The sequence below is a fragment of the Mercurialis annua genome, linkage group LG1-X (genome assembly GCF_937616625.2).
Source record: "Mercurialis annua linkage group LG1-X, ddMerAnnu1.2, whole genome shotgun sequence".
Lineage (NCBI taxonomy): Eukaryota > Viridiplantae > Streptophyta > Magnoliopsida > Malpighiales > Euphorbiaceae > Mercurialis > Mercurialis annua.
Genome location: NC_065570.1, coordinates 12,791,508 through 12,810,501, shown reverse-complemented (window position 1 = coordinate 12,810,501; position 18,994 = coordinate 12,791,508). Strand labels below are relative to the sequence as shown.

Here is an 18,994-nt window from a genome sequence, read left to right as displayed (position 1 = left end):
ACAAGAGGTTTAAAGTGAACGAACACGAAATTGAAGTTCAATTCGGAATTTGATTTAGATTAGTACTATGGAGTTTAATCACTAATTTAACGAACAATTAAACGCTAAAACAAACAATTAACACGTTACTTAAATTAACAATTAACTAAACAATCGCTAATTAACACAAGATTTAATCAATAAGAGAAACGCTTAGAGGTTGCTAATTAGGGTTGAAACGTTTTAGCTAACCGGGGTTTATTTAGTATTTGGTTCGGGTCAAGTTTTTCTAAAATGCCTAATCCGCTCTCTCGAGTCCGCAATTAGAGCTAATTGTAATTAAATTAATACACCGAAATCTAAATCGCTCTCGCGTAATTAGATTTCGATTATATCAATTGAATCCAATCACGAAGCTAACCTATAACCAATTAAGTCCTAAACCGCTCTCGCGTGATTAAGCCCTAATTAAGTGATTTGCTAATTCCGGGTTATTAAATGACTCTCGCCTAATTAATTAACCTTTTAACCTAGGATTAGGAGATCAATCTATCCTAGGCATTAAGCACACAAATCACTACAAACCCTTATACCCAATCAAGCCCTAATCAACTAATAACAATCACCCTTCGTTAACAACCCCTAAACAAGAGGTTTAGCTACTAATCACAAACATACTAACAATAACTAATAAGTAAGAAATAGGAATAAACATAGTGTAGAGATTAATTACCTTGTAATAATTGAAGACCCAAAGCATAAAAGAGATAATGAAGAATAATAATAAAGGAACCAATAATCTTCTATTAATAATAATAATCTTCAATCCATAACAAAAGCTCAAAATATCACTAAGAACAAGTGTAATTCAAAAAGCTGAGAATAGTAAAGTAAAAATGGGGGCTACAAATCTAAAATGAGTGCATCACCCTAAAAGGGAAATAAAGGGGTCCTTTTATAGTTCAAGGACAAAAAGGGTGCAAAATTACATCCTAGTACAAGTCTAAAATAAGTCACCAATGAAAATAAACCAAAGAGATGCCCATATATGTCATTCCAGCTTTCCACCACGTTTCTTCATTAAAAATGCGTTTCTGTCAGAAGTTGGCTTGTTCCGTCCGAAATGGCCCTTAAATGAAGAACTTCTGGACACATTCAGAGCTTGTTTCGTCCGAAACAAGTGTGTTTCTGCCGAAACACAGGCAGTTTCGGACGAAACACCCTTGTTTCGTCCGAAACAGGGCCTGGCTTGCAGGTTTCTGCTCCCTTCGACTTCGATTTCTCCAAATACGCTCCAATTTGCCCGATTCTTGCCAATATGTACCTGAAACACTTCGACATGAAAATGAGCAATAAAACACCTTCAATGGACATTAACATGGCATTAATAACTCAAAATAGACAGGTAAAATAGGTGTAATTCTACACCTATCAAACCTCCTCACACTTAATCTTTGCTCGTCCCGAGCAAGAATTGAATCTCGCTTAGGCACACATGTTAGCAAACTTGAATTGCTGAAACACAAACCGCATTTAAATTCACAAGCCATAAAAAGATGAATGCTTCCTTCAAAGTTTAGCAACCGCTAAAGATGCACACTAATGACAACTCAATTGCACAATCATAATTTAGAGTACTCAATACTTAAATCACATAGAGTCATATTATCACTTGCGGGACATGTCAACTAAGTATGAGTTTCATAAAGGCAATTCAAGGTAAATTTGTGCGAAAATTAACCAAAAGGCATGAATCCTCACAAGATTACACTCCAACACTCAAGTGTTTAGGGTAGTGCAAAACAATTTAAAAGCTCACAAAAGCATGCATAGATTCACCATAGGCTTGACTATAATCCGGGACTCCACCACTTAGTTAGGTAATCGACACAAATCAAATGGACTTTAAATGGGTTGTAATGGGGCTAAGGTGTAGGGTAGGTTTAAAAGGGTAAAATTTGGCTAAACAAATAACTTGATGGCTAAAAACAAAACACAACACAAAGATCCAACTCGAAAATTACAAACGCAAACCGAACATATTCTTTATTTCTTGCCTCTTTTGAACAATTTTGGATTTATTTTTCTTCCTTTTCTCTTTTTTTTTATATGCATTTTTTTTTTCTTTTCTCAACCATTTTTTTTTGTTTGATTTTTTTTCTTTTTCTATAAGGCATTTGTTCGCTATTCTTTTCCGTTTTCATCAAGTTGTGATCACTTGTTTTCAAAAATTAAGCCAATCAAGTTAAATGAGGTGTTTTAAAAGAGGTAAATGTTGAAGGGTTTAAATGTGTAAATTTGGGTTAAAATCAAGAAAAAGTTTAGGACTCAAATTTGTGCAACTAGTGGAAATTGGGGTAGTCTTTTAAGTGGTTTTAAGAAAAATGTGTAGTCCTAATGCCATTCTCATTTTTGTGCCAAAAACTCAACAATGTGATTTTGAACGGATACAAGTCAAGTTCTAGGAATTAAATGCACACAAGATTTCCACAACAAAAACATTAGGCTCAAATTTTTTAACAAAAAGTTGTGTAATGCCAAAAGTTTAATTTCCGCACAAACAAACCAATCATGCCTAAAATCAACTCAACCTTTAAAATTTTAAAACAACATCTCATGAATCCGCATCAAAGTAACTACTATGCAACCACAATCTCAAACTCAATTAAACTATAATCATGCAATTAGCATTTCACTATGTGAGCATCATCAACTATTGCTATTCAAAGAAGTTGCATTTCAATCCATTTATGATTTGGAATAACAAACATGAAGAGTGTTTCAAACAACAAAAATCACTAGCAAATTTTCAACAAACATCAAGCTCAAGGCTAAGTGATACAAGGCACCCCACATCAAAATAACAATAAAACATAAATAAAACGTCTAACTAATCAAACACACCAAAAACATAAAAGATAACCATAAATCCTAAACAAACATCCTAAACAAAAGCTAATCATTAACGAAACAATTTTACTAACCCCCTCCTCACACTATTTCATGCTATGTCCACATCGCAATGAAATATATAAAAAGGAAAATTGCATAAGTTAGGGATTAGAAAACAAATCTCGCTAGTCGAAAACTGGGGGCTCCGGTGATGGCTCGAGTGACGGGTACCGCTTGTCTCTTGAGCTTCCGATAGATTGTCGGAAATGATGATCGGAAGAGGCTTGTTTTCTCCAACGAAAGCGTACCGAAGATGTGGTGGCAATGGTTTCATTTCCACGATTGGTGGCACAACAGAGGAAGGAGGGGTAATTCCCCCATTCTTGATCAAATTCTCTTGTTTCGGCTCATCTTCTTCAGAATATTCATCATTAGACTCATCGGAATAGAAAATAACCTTTGAAAGTTGAGGAAAAGCAATTCCGTGTGTTGCAGAGCTTGTTTCGTTCGAAACAAAGCCTGTTTCGTCCGGAACAGAGGCATTTTCGGACAAAACAAGCTTGTTTCGGACGAAACAAGCTGTTTTGGCCTCCTCACTGTTTCTTTTTTTGTGTTTCTGTTTCGGACGAAACAACATCGTTTCAAAAGAAACAAGCTTTTAGAAGTTTTTGTTGTCCCAAATTCCAATTTTTTTTCTACACACCATCAAAAATAACACCCCTACATCACATGGAACTAAAAAATAAAATGGACAAAATTTGTAATAATAACAAAACTAAAGTAAAGAGAAGGGTAAAAACAAAAATCTAACCTTTCGGGAATGCCTCCCGAGTGCGCTTGTTTAGAGTCGTAAGCTCGACTAGCAATCCTCAAAATCATGGAGGATCAAAAAGAGCGACTTGCTCGCGACTTTCATCTATCAACACTCTAGGATATGGTTTGCACCACTCTCCAAGCACCTTAAAAACATCTCCATTGCCCCCCTCCAACTCAATCAAATCATCCTCCAATTTGCGCCGTGTTTTAAACGGTCCGCTCCACTTAGAAATCAACTTCCCCGCATGTGAATGCGCTTGAGAGGTTCGAACTTGGACGTACTCACCAAGAGTAGCAACTTCTGTATATATTTGTCTCTTGCTTGCGGTTCTTCTTCATAAGTCTTTTGCATAAGCGAATCGCCCGAAGCCGCATCAATAGTAGCTCGGGTGGTGACATTTGTCCCATCATAGAATATTTGTATAACCTGCTCTCTATTGAGCCGATGATGAGGCACACTCCGTTGTAAATCCTTGAACCGCTCCCACGCCTCATGAAGTGATTCTCCTTCAAATTGGACAAACTCAAGTATGTCCTTAGTCAACTTTGTAGTATTGCCATGAGGGAAATATTTGTTGAGAAAAGCTTGAGCCAACTCTCTCCAATTGTGAATAGACTCATTTGGTAGAGAATGTAACCAAATGCTAGCTTTGTCCCTCAAGGAGAAGGGGAACATCCGAAGGTTAATTTGGTCCGCCGTTATCCCATGAAGCTTGAATGTGTTTAGAACACCCAAAAACTTGGCGATATGCTCATTAGGATCCTCGTGACTCAACCCAAAGAAGGCACAACGATTTTCCAAAAGTTGAATGGTACTCGACTTGATCTCAAAAGTTGCCGCTTGAACCGGCATTGCGAAGCATCCAAAAGTGGCATTATCCACATCCGGCAAACAAAACTCGCCCAAAGTTTGTCTTTGTTGGTTTTGCACTTGTGCGTGCACTTGGGGTCGATCATCCCTTGGGCGGTCTTATTGCCTTGGTCGGTTCACATTCCCTAATGGAGGAGCGGGTGGATATTGTTGTTCCCCTCCATCCATTAGAGATTGAACCTCTCCTCTTCATCATAATTGTTTCTCTCGTTATTCATAACTTCGGGTATACGGGCTCTTCTTCTTACACCTCTTTCGTAGTTACCGAGGTTATCTTGGAACAGTTCTAGTGGTAGATTTGCTCGTCGCGTATTGTGCATACACGAAAATCAAAATCCCTACACAAACAAAAACAAGAAAACCGAGTGTAAATCACGAAAGACAATTAATAAACAATAAAACCAAAAATAGAAAATAACGCTAACTCGACCGAATTTCAAAATACTTTCAATCAATTAAACGCAACCTTGTCCCCGGCAACGGCGCCAAAAACTTGTTAGAGAATTTTCACTCACTAACTAGTAGTAATCCGGAAGTCGGATGTCGAACCCACAAGGACAAGAGGTTTAAAGTGAACGAACACGAAATTGAAGTTCAATTCGGAATTTGATTTAGATTAGTACTATGGAGTTTAATCACTAATTTAACGAACAATTAAACGCTAAAACAAACAATTAACACGTTACTTAAATTAACAATTAACTAAACAATCGCTAATTAACACAAGATTTAATCAATAAGAGAAACGCTTAGAGGTTGCTAATTAGGGTTGAAACGTTTTAGCTAACCGGGGTTGATTTAGTATTTGGTTCGGGTCAAGTTTTTCTAAAATGCCTAATCCGCTCTCTCGAGTCCGCAATTAGAGCTAATTGTAATTAAATTAATACACCGAAATCTAAATCGCTCTCACGTAATTAGATTTCGATTATATCAATTGAATCCAATCACAAAGCTAACCTATAACCAATTAAGTCCTAAACCGCTCTCGCGTGATTAAGCCCTAATTAAGTGATTTGCTAATTCCGGGTTATTAAATGACTCTCGCCTAATTAATTAACCTTTTAACCTAGGATTAGGAGATCAATCTATCCTAGGCATTAAGCACACAAATCACTACAAACCCTTATACCCAATCAAGCCCTAATCAACTAATAACAATCACCCTTCATTAACAACCCCTAAACAAGGGGTTTAGCTACTAATCACAAACATACTAACAATAACTAATAAGTAAGAAATAGGAATAAACATAGTGTAGAGATTAATTACCTTGTAATAATTGAAGACCCAAAGCATAAAAGAGATAATGAAGAATAATAATAAAGGAACCAATAATCTTCTATTAATAATAATAATCTTCAATCCATAACAAAAGCTCAAAATATCACTAAGAACAAGTGTAATTCAAAAAGCTGAGAATAGTAAAGTAAAAATGGGGGCTACAAATCTAAAATGAGTGCATCACCCTAAAAGGGAAATAAAGGGGTCCTTTTATAGTTCAAGGACAAAAAGGGTGCAAAATTACATCCTAGTACAAGTCTAAAATAAGCCACCAATGAAAATAAACCAAAGAGATGCCCATATATGTCATTCCAGCTTTCCACCATGTTTCTTCATTAAAAATGCGTTTCTGTCAGAAGTTGGCTTGTTCCGTCCGAAATGGCCCTTAAATGAAGAACTTCTGGACACATTCAGAGCTTGTTTCGTCTGAAACAAGTGTGTTTCTGCCGAAACACAGGCAGTTTCGGACGAAACACCCTTGTTTCGTCCGAAACAGGGCCTGGCTTGCAGGTTTCTGCTCCCTTCGACTTCGATTTCTCCAAATACGCTCCAATTTGCCTGATTCTTGCCAATATGTACCTGAAACACTTCGACATAAAAATGAGCAATAAAACACCTTCAATGGACATTAACATGGCATTAATAACTCAAAATAGACAAGTAAAATAGGTGTAATTCTACACCTATCAATTTACAACACACGCACATATAGGGTATTGATTATGGTTAATATTACACATCGGAATGTACTATGTTTCTTTACTCGTATATTGTCGATACTCGTTCTCGTATCATATTGCTTTACCCTTCCCCGGTTCTTTAAGCGATTATGTTCTTTTCATTCAACTATGTTATTATCAAAATAACATAAATATTCGTTTTCAAAATATATATCATAGTACACTTTCAAACATACATATCGTATACAATTCAAACATATAATATATTCATATAGCCCACCGTATTAAAATGTGTGGTTTTATGAATATCGACGAGTAATTAAAGTATACTCACCACTTGATATCCAAATACTTCAATACGAGCTAAGCAATATCACGATCTTTAAGTTTTGAGCCCCGTCGGTATTTGCCTCGCCGGGTCTACACAAATTCGATAATAGCAAGAATTAATAAAATTATAGTCATAACTATTTTAATGAGAACTAGTTTTCTAGCCAATTTCGGCTATCGAAATTGTTTACTTAAAACAGTCCGACCCCTAAATAAAATTGACATTCTTGAAGTTTTGGATGTCGCCTACAATTTTTGTTTAGGTCTCGGACTGAGATTAGCACCCGAAGGTGTCAGAAATTAACCTGGAAATTACTTACTGCAGAGCAGTCGGAGCAACATAAGGTTCTTCTCAAAACGAACATCTTAGAGACCGAATTGGGAAAACTTAAACTTAGACAATTGTAGAAAACATCCTCAAGTTTCTGTACCAAAATACAAAATTAAATTTGGATTTACACAACTCAAGATATCGCTCTCGCATTACGGCTGTTTGCATAACAATTTCTTGCAAAACATCAAACTATTGTTTATAAATTCAGATTGAAACCATTACGTGTCGGAACTAAAACCCTGTCAAAATCATGCTTCTTTGCTTACACCATTCAACCACCATATTCATTCCTAACTATTTACAATCCATGCCTTAGACATTATCAAACTTACTCAAACATGAATTCCATATTTGGCCGAACCCTTCATACATTTTCATACCAAAACTTAATAATCAAATTCAATTATAATTTAGCTATAACATCTTCAATGGTTAGAATTATCAATTGACTCACTTATCATCATCTTAACTTCATTGCGAAATACCCTAATCCATTTTCATTCCAAGTTTTCATCAATAACAACACTATTCTACAACCTAAATCATCAATTATCAATCATTACAAATTCCATATAATTGCCGAACACTTAGACCAATTCCTCATTCAATTTCATCAATAAAAACTCACTAAATTTCAGAAATTAGCTCACCTTGATTGTAGCTTCAAAACCGAAGGTGTAGCTCCAAAAATCACCATGAAAATTGCTCCATTCAAGCTCACAAGCTCACTAGAACATCAAACACATATAACCTGCATTAAACCTTAAAACCCTAGCTTTTTCTTTTCCATAATTCACCAAAACAACTCAGAAAAACCACAAACTATATAGCTTACCTTGATTACCTTAATATTTGTGGTTGATTTGCACCAAAAATGGTTGAATTTGGTGAAGAAATGGTGAAGCTAGGTGATGGAGGTGGGTTCGGCAAGTGAGAGAGAAAAATGAAGGTTTGAAGTTTCTTTCTCTATCTTAATCAAATGATGATGATGATAAATCCCTTAGTGAATAAGTTAATGACATCATCATGTGGTTAAAAGTCCATTTTGGCTCGGTTAAGGTACACTTTAACTCTATCGATTAACCGTCGTGCTCAACTTTCAAATCACCTCGGAAAATCCTTTTACCGATCAATTCTTAATTGTTTTAAATAATAATAATCCCTACTTCAAATTATTTTTATTTTTTGATCCATGTATTACTCTTATTCCGATTATATTTCTTAACTTTCACTTAGTCCTGCTACTAACTGCTTCAACGAATAATAATTTCTACTTCAAATTATTATTTCGTGATCCAACTGATATTCTTATCCTAATTATACTTTTTAATTTGATTCTCTTTCCCGATCTTTATAATGCTTTTCTACTTAGTAATCCAGTAAGGGTAAAACAACCTACAAGAAATGAATATGGTCAATTATAGTAAAATGGAATGAAACAGGCCCAAGAGAATTTCAGTCCCGGGCTAAAAGAGTCTTTATCCGGGATTGCCTTATGACTCATCCAGGATTTGCATCACTAAGGAAGTCGCCGGGCTTGAGGCATAAAGAACATTACTTGTAAAGAAAGAAATGAAGGCCCGGTTAGCCAAGGGGGCCACTAAGGATTATCTGACAAAGAGAACATACACATAACCACGCTCTGAACACCAATATAACTGAAAGGCGAGCTCAGCCAACAAGATAAAGGGACACCTCACCATTGGAAGCATGAGTGAAGAAGAAGAAATACACTATATAAATCACTTTATCCTTAAATTCTAATGTATTCCTTTTTGATCTCACATATTTCTCTTTTTGATTTTACTCTTCATCATCACCAAATACTTACTTGAGCGTCGGAACGAGCGCCCGAAAAATCTATTCTGGTGTTCTTTCTAACCGTGTTCTATGTTCTCAAATCCTGGAGCTTTAGTAGACCAGTCTCCTTTTTTTAATTATTTATCACTACTTACTAAACATTTAAAAGTATGTTTGTTATACCGTTTTAGTGTCATCTTCTAATTTTTTGTTGCATGAAAAAATGAAGTATTTTAAACTCCAGATTGAAGCCATAGTGCCCTTAATTTTTTATGAATATAATTCTTCTCGTTTGTATGCATTAGACAAATTTCGTTCAACTGCTATAACAGTCTCGTTGTCGTAGTCTTAAACATCTGATTGCAGTTCTACAAGTTGTTGTTTGAGTTGGTTGATTTGTTGGCGTGAATTACTTGAGTCATTGCAATTCCACCTAACTAATTTATATCGACAATTTTTAAGTTGTTAAAAACACCCGATACATTTTTTATCCCCTTACTGGTTGTAGTCGTTCTTCTGATACAATTTGCAAAATAATATTATTTTCTGCCCACCGAGCATCATATCTGAATGGCCTAATTACTTGTAAACTATCCGTGTTGAAACTTTTTTTATTTATACCCTGACGTAGGAAAAAAAGCGATGGTATCCTTTTTTGGGTTTTCATGTTTCACCTCTACCCAAAAGTATTAAATTGACATCTTTTTATTTAAAAAAATTTAAATTAATCCTTCATTTTTAGCCTATATTCTAATTAAACCTTAATGTTATTAATAGTACAAAATCACATTCTTCTGCCAAAAAATTTAAAAATTGTAATAATTTTTTTAATAGCAACCTCACCTTGTAAAACGGTCAATTGCGCCCTATTTTAGATTTTTCCATTTTAATAGCACCCTAAATTGAAAAGATTATAAAATTTTGTTATTATAAGGAAGAAAATATGTAAAATAACTAAATTTAAGAGCTATATTGTACTTTTTTCTATATGGACAAATTTAAAGAAGTCCTTTAATTTAGAATATAGTCAAATAAGCTCTCTTCTTCACAAATTAAAAAAAATTAATAAAAAACTATTAAAACGTATCCTACCCACCTCGCTCGAGCCGCCATCTTCCCCAACCCGCCACCTAGGGGTGTGCAAAATCGAACCAAAACCGAAAAACCGAACCGAACCGACAAATTCGGTTCGGTTCGGTTGGAAATTGGACGTAAATTTCGGTAGGTCAGTTCGGTTCGGTTTTTAGTGTAAAAAAATTTCTGACTGTTTTACATATAAACCGAACCGAAATAACCGAACCAAACCAAAATAACTGACCGAACCGACCGGTTCGGTTCGGTTCGAAATATTTTCTTCCTCTAAATTTCGGTTCGGAACCACCACCCACCTCGTCGGAGCCACACTTAGATCCGTTGTCGTCCTTCATAGGAGGACTAGCAGATTAGAGGACGAGCTGTTATCGTCCTCCATGGGAGAACGAACAGAGATGTCGTCCTCAAGGACGAGCAGTTCTTGAGGAAGAACAGAGTTGTTCTTCCTCGCTCCGTTCTTCGTCAAGAACGGTTCTTGACGGAGAACGATGTGTTTCGTGGCGGCAATGGATCTGAGGGATGCGGTAACGGATTCGAGAAAGGTGGCGATTGGTCAGAGTTTAATTATCTCTATTGAATAATTATTTTTATTAATAACTTTTAAATTTGTGGAGAAGAAGGTTTTTTTTGTAATATTTTATAACACTAAATATTATTTAGAATATTATGATAAATATGAAAGATTTGTTTTGAATTTATTCAAATAAAAAGAGTTCAATTTGATATTTTAAGGTGCTATTGAAATGTAAAAATTCAAAATAAGGTGCAATTTACTATTTTATAAGATGAGAGTGCTATTGGAAAAAAAGGGCCTATTAGCCTAAAAAAAGGTTAATAATCATTATTTTTTGGCCTAATTATTTAAAAAAATTCCACCTTATAATATTTTTTCGTTTATACCCTCACCTAGAAAAAAGTTCATTGGTACCCTTTTTTTGATTTTTCGTTTTCACCTCTACCCTAGAGTTTAAATTTTGACAATTACATTAACTAAAAGATGAAAACATTATAAATAATTAATAATATTAATATTTAATTTAAATATTAGTTAAATATAAAGGATCATTTTAAATATTTTTTTAAATGAAAAGAGGTCAAATTAGCTCTTTAGGGTAGAGACGAAAATGAAAAATCAAAAAAAGGATACAAATGAACTGTTTCCTACGTTATGGTATAAATAAAAAAAATATTACAAGATAGGTTTTTTTAAGTAATTAAGCCTTATTTTTTAATATATTTTATTTATGTAATTTTGCTATCAACTCATATTTTTGGTACCGGTGGTTATAGATTACCGAGTGGGCAATCTCCCGCGAGACTGCAGTTTTACTGGTAACAGAAAAATAAAAAAAAATAAAAAAATGTGCATATTCAAAGCGAGTTGAATTGAAATGATCAGACGCAGCAGAAGATGAGATTCAAAGTCCCAACCCCAAATCCCACGGTTTATAAACTTTCCATGATTTTTCTTGGTTTTTTACACCCAATTCTTTTATTTTCATTTTATGCCTATAAATATCATTCACTTCTCTCCTTTATTACAACATTTTTATTCTTTTTTTATTCTACCTTTTACAGGTTCATATCTTTCTTTCTCATTATTCATGTAATTATTACTCAGAAAACAAAATTTAGTGCCATTTGGTTTCATGAATGTTTTGTTTCTTATAAAGTATTTTCATGCATATTTTAAAGTTTAATGATCCTTGTCTAGTTTTCAGTTAGGTGGCACGGACACGGAACACGGGACAACAGCATTAGTTTAAGTTTTTTTATATTGAAATTAAAGTTTTGTGTGTGAAACGCCAAGTGTCCGACATGTTTCTAAATGGGGAAACATCGATCGGGTGAAGTGTTTGTGCTGCCTAGTTGTCTGGATTTGTTTTTCTTCTGTTTCTTTATGGTTTAAGCTTATTGAGTATGGCTACTTTGTTGCTCAATGTTAATTATGATTGCATATTAACATTAGTGTTTGTGCCACTTAATTTTGCTTATGATTGTTTTACTGCCTTCAAGTGCTAAATGATTGATTACATTCATGTTGTGGTGGATATGGAACATCTGTTTGTCAATCTTAATGATTTTATTGGAATTTCCCTTTTCATTGCAGGCATTTGGAATAGGGCTATTTCTCCTGTTTCTATCAGATCAAAAGTGTCTGCTTTAGTCATGATGAATGGGGCTGTCGTCATCGAGAATGAAATGCAACAGATGAAGCTACTTTCTGCAATCAATGATGAACATGAAGGTGTTATCGTCGAACTGGCTGAGCCTATGGGCTTGGAAGTCTTTGCTTCAATGCTTAAAGCTTCACTTGCTCACTGGAGAAAACTGGTTAACTTTACTCGTTTTTCAGTTTATATATGTTTGTTGACAGCTTTGTTGAAATATAATTACTTATGGTGCTTTTTCGCTCTATGCGTAAAAGAAAAAGAAAAGAGAAGATTATTCAAGTATAAGTGACTAGAATGCTTAGTTAAGCTTCAGAGCACAGCGTATAGTTAATGTACAGCTTAACGCAGCATAATTCAGCCAGTCAATTCAGTCAGTTTGAAGATACACAACCCAGATGTTTATTGCTTTTTGTTCATCCATACTAGACGCTTTCATATGTGATCTTGCTCTTTTTTCTTATGATTGGTCTGCGAACGTATGTGCAGGGTAAGAGGGGCGTTTGGATCAAAATTCCTATCGAATTAGCCAATCTTGTTGAAGCTGCTGTTAAGGTAATTTAGTTGTTTTGTCAGAACTCATAGATTGTGCTTGAAAAAATGGCTTATACGCCAGATCACGCATTCAAGTATTCTTGAAGTTATTGTCTTTTGTTTATAATTCTCTTTACAGGAAGGGTTCTGGTACCATCATGCAGAGCCGAAATACTTGATGCTTGTGTACTGGATACCAGAAGGCACTCATACTTTGCCTGCAAATGCAACTCATCGAGTGGGTGTTGGAGCATTTGTCATGAACAAAAACCGAGAGGTATTTCCTCAGTTTTTCATCAATCATTCTTACCTTCTGTTATGAAGTTGAGTAGTTTTTGGGGGGCTTTTCTGCATCCCTGTGGTCATTATACCATAAAGGTCTTGCATGATACGTCTGCTAATATTGGTCATCATTGCAAAACCGGGCAGAAGGATGTTTTTTCTGGTGATTGTACTTGAAAGGATTGCCTATTTGCATTTGGAATAGCATGGTAAGGACACAGAGAGAGAGAATTACAATGGTTCAGAGCTCTGAAAGATTTTTTATTAATGCAGATTATTCTCAATTCACTGAATCTTAATTTTTCCTCGTTATTCTGATGTCAATGCATAGGACATACTTACTATTTGATGATTGATATGGTCATCTGGGAAGATAGTTTGTACTGCTGATGCTTCTTTAGTTCTTAATTTTCTTTTTCGTCATCCTTATTGGTTCTCTTTGTCCGTGTTTGAAAAGTTTGCATTCATAATTTTCATTTCAAGGTGCTAGTGGTCCAAGAAAAGAGTGGAATTTTTCGAGGGACAGGTGTGTGGAAGTTCCCTACCGGAGTAGTTGATGAGGTATATTAATCATCAAGCATTTATGCACCATGTATGTATACATATAAAATATATAGGCAACAATATCATACACGTAGAGCTGTATTATTATCTACAGGGAGAAGATATTTGTGCTGCCGCGATAAGAGAAGTTAAAGAAGAGACAGATGTAAGTTACTGAATGCTACTTGTAGTTTTTTTTTTTTTGGACAATTGAATGCTACTTGTAGTTTACTCAAAGCTTAAAGTATATGATTATAATTTATTTTTGGCACTTTTCTTTTGTGCTGGAACAGATTGATGCAAAATTTATAGAACTTTTAGCGTTCAGGTATGAAGTGTGGACTAGAGTAATGTATCCTCATCTGTTAAGAAGATGCAAGTCTTGTTTTGTGCATCTAATTCTCATCTTGTTCTGGTAAATTGATTTTTTCGTTGTCCTCATGATTCACAGGCAAAGCCACAAGGTATTCTTCGGGAAGTCGGATTTATTCTTCTTATGCCTGCTGCAACCTCTCTCCTTCAATGTCCAGAAGCAGGAATCAGAAATTGATGCAGCCCAGGTAAGATGTGGTCATATCAGATTTTTCATTCGGAATGTGTTTGTGTTGGCTATTAACAGAAGCATAGTTGAAGCTAGTTAATATTTCCCTCGTCGGTAGATGTGTGCATTCATATCAAACCGAACTGAACCGGAATTTTGATTGCAGTGGATGCCTGTGGAGGAATATCTAGCACAGCCATTTGTTCGAAAAAACGAGTTTGTGAAGCAGATTTGTGAGATATGCTTGACAAAGACTGATAAAAACTATTCTGGATTTTCTCCAGTGCCTACCACATCAAATCTTGTCGATGAAAACGGCTATTTATATTTGAACATTCAAGACATGGAAAAGCATTAACATCTCGGCCATCATTTATTTATTCAATTCTGCTTCAGCAAACAAATAAATTCTGTTATTTTATTTCATAGTTTAGAATTTAAGGAAAATCAATTATGTTATTATTTTATTGCATTATTTAATTGATTATGTGAACTACATTGATCTGTAAGCTCAGTTAATTAAATAAAGTTATTCACTTTATTGTCTTCTCTTTACTCTGTTGTTGCATCATAAGTTATGGAGTAGGCAAATTGTCAGTGATCCTACCCAGTCCAATGGAATTAACACAAAATATAAAATTTTCTGCATATTTTCTCAATTACCTTTTATAATGACAAAAAATTAAAATTATATTATAAAATATTTGGTTTTAGAAGTAAATTGTGTTTCAAATAAATATGTGTTTTAAATTACTTGATATGTGTTTTAAATTACATGCATATGGATCCTACTAAATAAAGGAGGTTAGATTTCTAAGAGTAGAATTACATAACATTTATTAGGAAATTGCATCACTACTATTACATTCATTTTACGTATAAATATAAGATCGAAGAGAATGCATTATGGGCAAAAGTCTCAGTCACCACTGATTCTGAGTTTATGTACTGAGCTCGATTGTTCACTACAGTTTCCGATCTTATGCAGCTCAGATTCAATTGCTTTTCCTATTTCAGTACCTTCTGCGGCTGCCTCAGGCAGATTCACATGGAAAGAACCTTGTTTAATTGGCTGTGCAGGTTGCTTTACCAAGGATTGCTGCTTTATGTAGTCATAGAGTTTTTGATGAAAATGATGGTCTAACGAAAAGCAATTTTCAGCTGCATCCCCTGAACGTCGAGATGATCCAGGTCCTTCTCTTTTACAGAAATGTGGAAGAGATTCCAAATCCATTATCTACAAGAAATTGGCAAACAAGATCAGTTCTTAGCGAGCTACTTCGAATAATGTGGGAACGGGAAACATGCTCGTAAGATTTCTAGAGATTACTGATAAGCTGAAAGGGAAATAGCAGTCAAGTTCCATATTTCAATAATCATGGAATCGCGGAGAATGTATCTTACCTTCAACAGCTCATCTTGCCCGTTCCCTGATAATACCTGAATTTTTTTTCTTGTCCTCTCTTGCAGTAAAGGCTTAACAGCCTGCAAAATATTCATATGTTAATTGCGTCTCATGGTCATTAACAAGCTATGGTTTTCATCACAGAATGCTCTTATTGGACTCCAACTTTTACCAGCCAAACCACTCAACTATGGTTATGCTTCAATTAAGTGTGTGTTTCCCAGATTTTTGCAAATATTTAGCTAAAAATTTGCAATGTGTTAGACCGTGTCACCTAATATAGTTGTAAGTGTCTGCCGAAACCAAAGCAGAAATAATTTGATTGACAAAAGAATCAAAATTAAGTAATTTTACAGATACAGACAGATCAAGACCATATGCATACTAGCTACCGATAAGTTCAATGACTAGAGGTGACACTAACCCTACAACTAATGCGGCCAACATGATCATTGCACTTTAACGTGCACGGCTAAAGGGATAGTGAAATAGCATCAGACAATTGACTCCTAGCGAAAGGAGTGAAAGGAGCGAAAAAAGAAGAAGGCTTACCTTCCAACAAGCTGAAAATATGTATGGGGCATTTACAATGTAATATGTTTTAGTTTTCTCTGGATAATTTAAGTCATCAATAGTTGATATGATTGTCAACAACTGCAATACCAAAAATAAGATATGATTAGTATCAGATAAATCGTGAATTTATCATGAAGCAACATCAAAGATTTAAAGTCAGAAGCCTGTAAGAGAACAGATTTTAGAGTAAAAATGTTATTGTCCCTCGACACACATCAACTGACGCATGAACAAGTAAAGATGGAATTCTGAAGAAAGATTGGTGGAGAAAACCGAAACTTTCTAAAATGGCGAGTTATACCTTTATTTGGCTAAGTGCTGATAGCTTCAGACCAGACATATCCAGAACCTTGATGCAGGTGGTTATCGGTTGCTTATGTTTTTCTGAAGCAGAAGGCTAAACAATAGACACATACAGCCAGGTCAAAACAAAATTAAGATATTTCAAATGCTCTCATTCTAAGACTCACCAATATTACACGGTCCCTATACTCATTCATTTGAATGTGTGACTGCACATAATAGTTGACCTGTGATGAATCAAGAAACGCAAAACAGCTTCATAACTTACAAATATTCAAGAATTATTAGAATGAAAAATTAAAGTGAAAGAGTTTCTATATGTCACTTACAGATGCTTTATCATATGTGCTTAGACCAACACCAATAGCGAAAACCGGAAGGCCCTGAAGATAGAAAATGTTATAGGACTATCCATCAACACTCTTTCAGAACTGAAGAAAACATTTCTTGTTTATCGAGCATGATACAACAGCATCTAAATTGTTGTTAACTGGGGGGAAAAATAGTATCAGATCTTTAGATATTGAGGGAGTACCTCTCTTGAGTAACCCGACATTCCTATGAGCTGTGAATCACGCACTGCTCTGTATAAATCAGTGGGGATTATCGGTCTCTGTAAAAAGAATTAGCATCAATGTCAGACTTAAGAATGTATCCACCAGTTAATAATTGACAACATTTATCTACATTGGTAGAAAACTGCTCAAAAAACTTGATATGATTCTAAAGACTCGGATACTTTTTTTTTAATGAATTCGCGTCAAAGAAACTAGAAGATACAATGACAGTCTGCAATTTTCATTTTGTGTTCATACATGACAACAAAAACATACCGTTAATATATTGTCAATCTCATTTTGTATCCTCCAATGCAAACAATCAACTAACTGCAGCATTATAAAGGTATTAGGAACCATATTAGAAGTAAGCATCATTTCATTGTCCAAAAAACAAAAGGATTAGAAGAAGATGGCAGTATGATTTTGTTGCAAAAGTTCAACAAAACATGTTAGTAGTAACCATTTTATGGGCTTTGGTAACATTCCATTCTCTAGCTTTCAGGAATCGCATCGAAGTTTCGGTTTGATAGCCTTGATGGATATTCTGAAATAAAGAAACAATGGTTCAGCAAGGACATAGTAAACGTATACACATGGTGATGAATCTACAAATATCAAGAATGAAACCTCACACTATTTTGGAACAACTAAATCGAAAGCATACTAACCTTATATGTTTTCTTGAATGGATCCTCAACTGCCATAGCCACATTTCAAAGAACAAAAGCAGAAGAAAGTAAAGCAATGTTATTGAATCTATAGAAAGCAAAAGAAAGTTAAGAATAGAAAAAGAAGAAACCTTGGTCCATAAGTGCCTTAAACTGATCAACTGCCTCATCTGGAACAACCACCATTAGTCCTCAGTTGCCTCTCTTTTTATTCACTAAAAAGATTGTGTTTTTGTTAAATGTGATTATTTAGGAGTTTGATTGTTAGGACATGTTGTGTTTGTTGTGAGGTCAAGAAAGGCGGATGTGCATAGCTCACCAAAATGATAAAATTGAACAAGACAATACTAGGAAAAAAGTCAAAGCATTATAAAAGAGAAAAATAGAGGGTTTAACCCATTTATAGGCCCTTGTACTTTATACATTTTTCTCCGTACGTTTTTACACTTCATTTTTGTATTACCTAGTCCTTCTACTTACCTATTTCCGATTTTCAGGTCCTTTTTGAGTTTTTTCAAGTCCTTCTACTTACAATTTTTTTCCTCCAATCCGTCTATTTATATTTTTTTTTTCCTCCAGTCACACAAAAGGACTGAAAAAAACTCAAAAAGGACCTGAAAATAAAAAATAGATAAGTACATGGATCAGATAATACAAAAATGAAGTATAAGGATCTATAAAAAAAATATAAAGTACAGGGCCTTTAGATGGGTTTGACAAAAAAAGAGCACTTTATTACTGTTTCATTCTCATTTACAACATGTCATGAGGAGCCTCATTTGAAAAATTGAACCGGTGGCAGAAAGAAAGAACCACCGGTTTATATGGTTCGATGAGTTGGTCAAACTGATTTACAAAACCATTATTTTTAATTTTTAATTTTTAATTTTTTATGAATTAAATTTATTTTAATGTTAGTAAAATAGGCTAAATTAACTTAGCTACAATTTTGTTTTAAAATCCATTTCAATTAAATCAGCCACCAATTTTATATTGGCCAAATGACTAAAAAAACTAAATTTTTCATGAAAATTTTATAAAAGTCCAATTTTTTTAATTTTATCCAATTTATCCTGAAACGCATAATTTCTTGTCAATTATGTCCAACTAGATAATTTTACTTATGTGGCGATGATGTGTGACACGCCACATCGGCGCCACATGAACAAAATTGCATAGTTGAACATGTTGAAACAAAATCATGTTTTCAGATAAAATTAAAAGGTTTGAATTTTTGTGAAATTTTCGTAAAACATTTGACAATTTTTGGTCATTTGGTATTTTATATTCAACAATGTTTATCTCATACAACCGTTAGATAATTTTTTTTAAATAA

General features: G+C 34.5%; 2 protein-coding genes across 4 annotated transcripts; one reads left to right on the top strand and one right to left on the bottom strand.

Moving 5' to 3' along the window:
* The first annotated feature begins 11,393 nt into the window (after positions 1-11,393).
* Positions 11,394-14,701, top strand: LOC126666347 (nudix hydrolase 2). 3 transcript variants are annotated; one of them, XM_050359374.2, is made up of 9 exons: positions 11,394-11,519; positions 12,186-12,409; positions 12,736-12,801; positions 12,920-13,057; positions 13,546-13,623; positions 13,721-13,771; positions 13,899-13,933; positions 14,057-14,165; positions 14,313-14,701. In XM_050359374.2, exons 2-9 carry the CDS (start codon positions 12,245-12,247, stop codon positions 14,502-14,504), a joined length of 834 nt encoding a protein of 277 aa, XP_050215331.1. In that variant the 5' UTR covers positions 11,394-11,519; positions 12,186-12,244; the 3' UTR covers positions 14,505-14,701. The 3 variants fall into 3 exon arrangements, with proteins under 3 accessions (XP_050215331.1, XP_050215329.1, XP_050215330.1); XM_050359372.2 differs by lacking the exon at positions 11,394-11,519 and adding an exon at positions 11,559-11,653; XM_050359373.2 differs by lacking the exon at positions 11,394-11,519 and adding an exon at positions 11,696-11,922.
* A 237-nt stretch (positions 14,702-14,938) lies between these two features.
* On the bottom strand, positions 14,939-18,001 carry LOC126670987 (phosphatidylinositol/phosphatidylcholine transfer protein SFH3). The gene is made up of 11 exons (XM_050365014.2): positions 17,790-18,001; positions 17,659-17,687; positions 17,451-17,534; positions 17,264-17,317; positions 16,966-17,043; positions 16,760-16,813; positions 16,598-16,657; positions 16,429-16,524; positions 16,104-16,205; positions 15,551-15,631; positions 14,939-15,383 (listed from the first exon to the last, which is right to left on the bottom strand). Exons 1-11 carry the CDS (start codon positions 17,842-17,844, stop codon positions 15,066-15,068), a joined length of 1,011 nt encoding a protein of 336 aa, XP_050220971.1. The 5' UTR covers positions 17,845-18,001; the 3' UTR covers positions 14,939-15,065.
* Between the last annotated feature and the right edge of the window lie 993 nt (positions 18,002-18,994).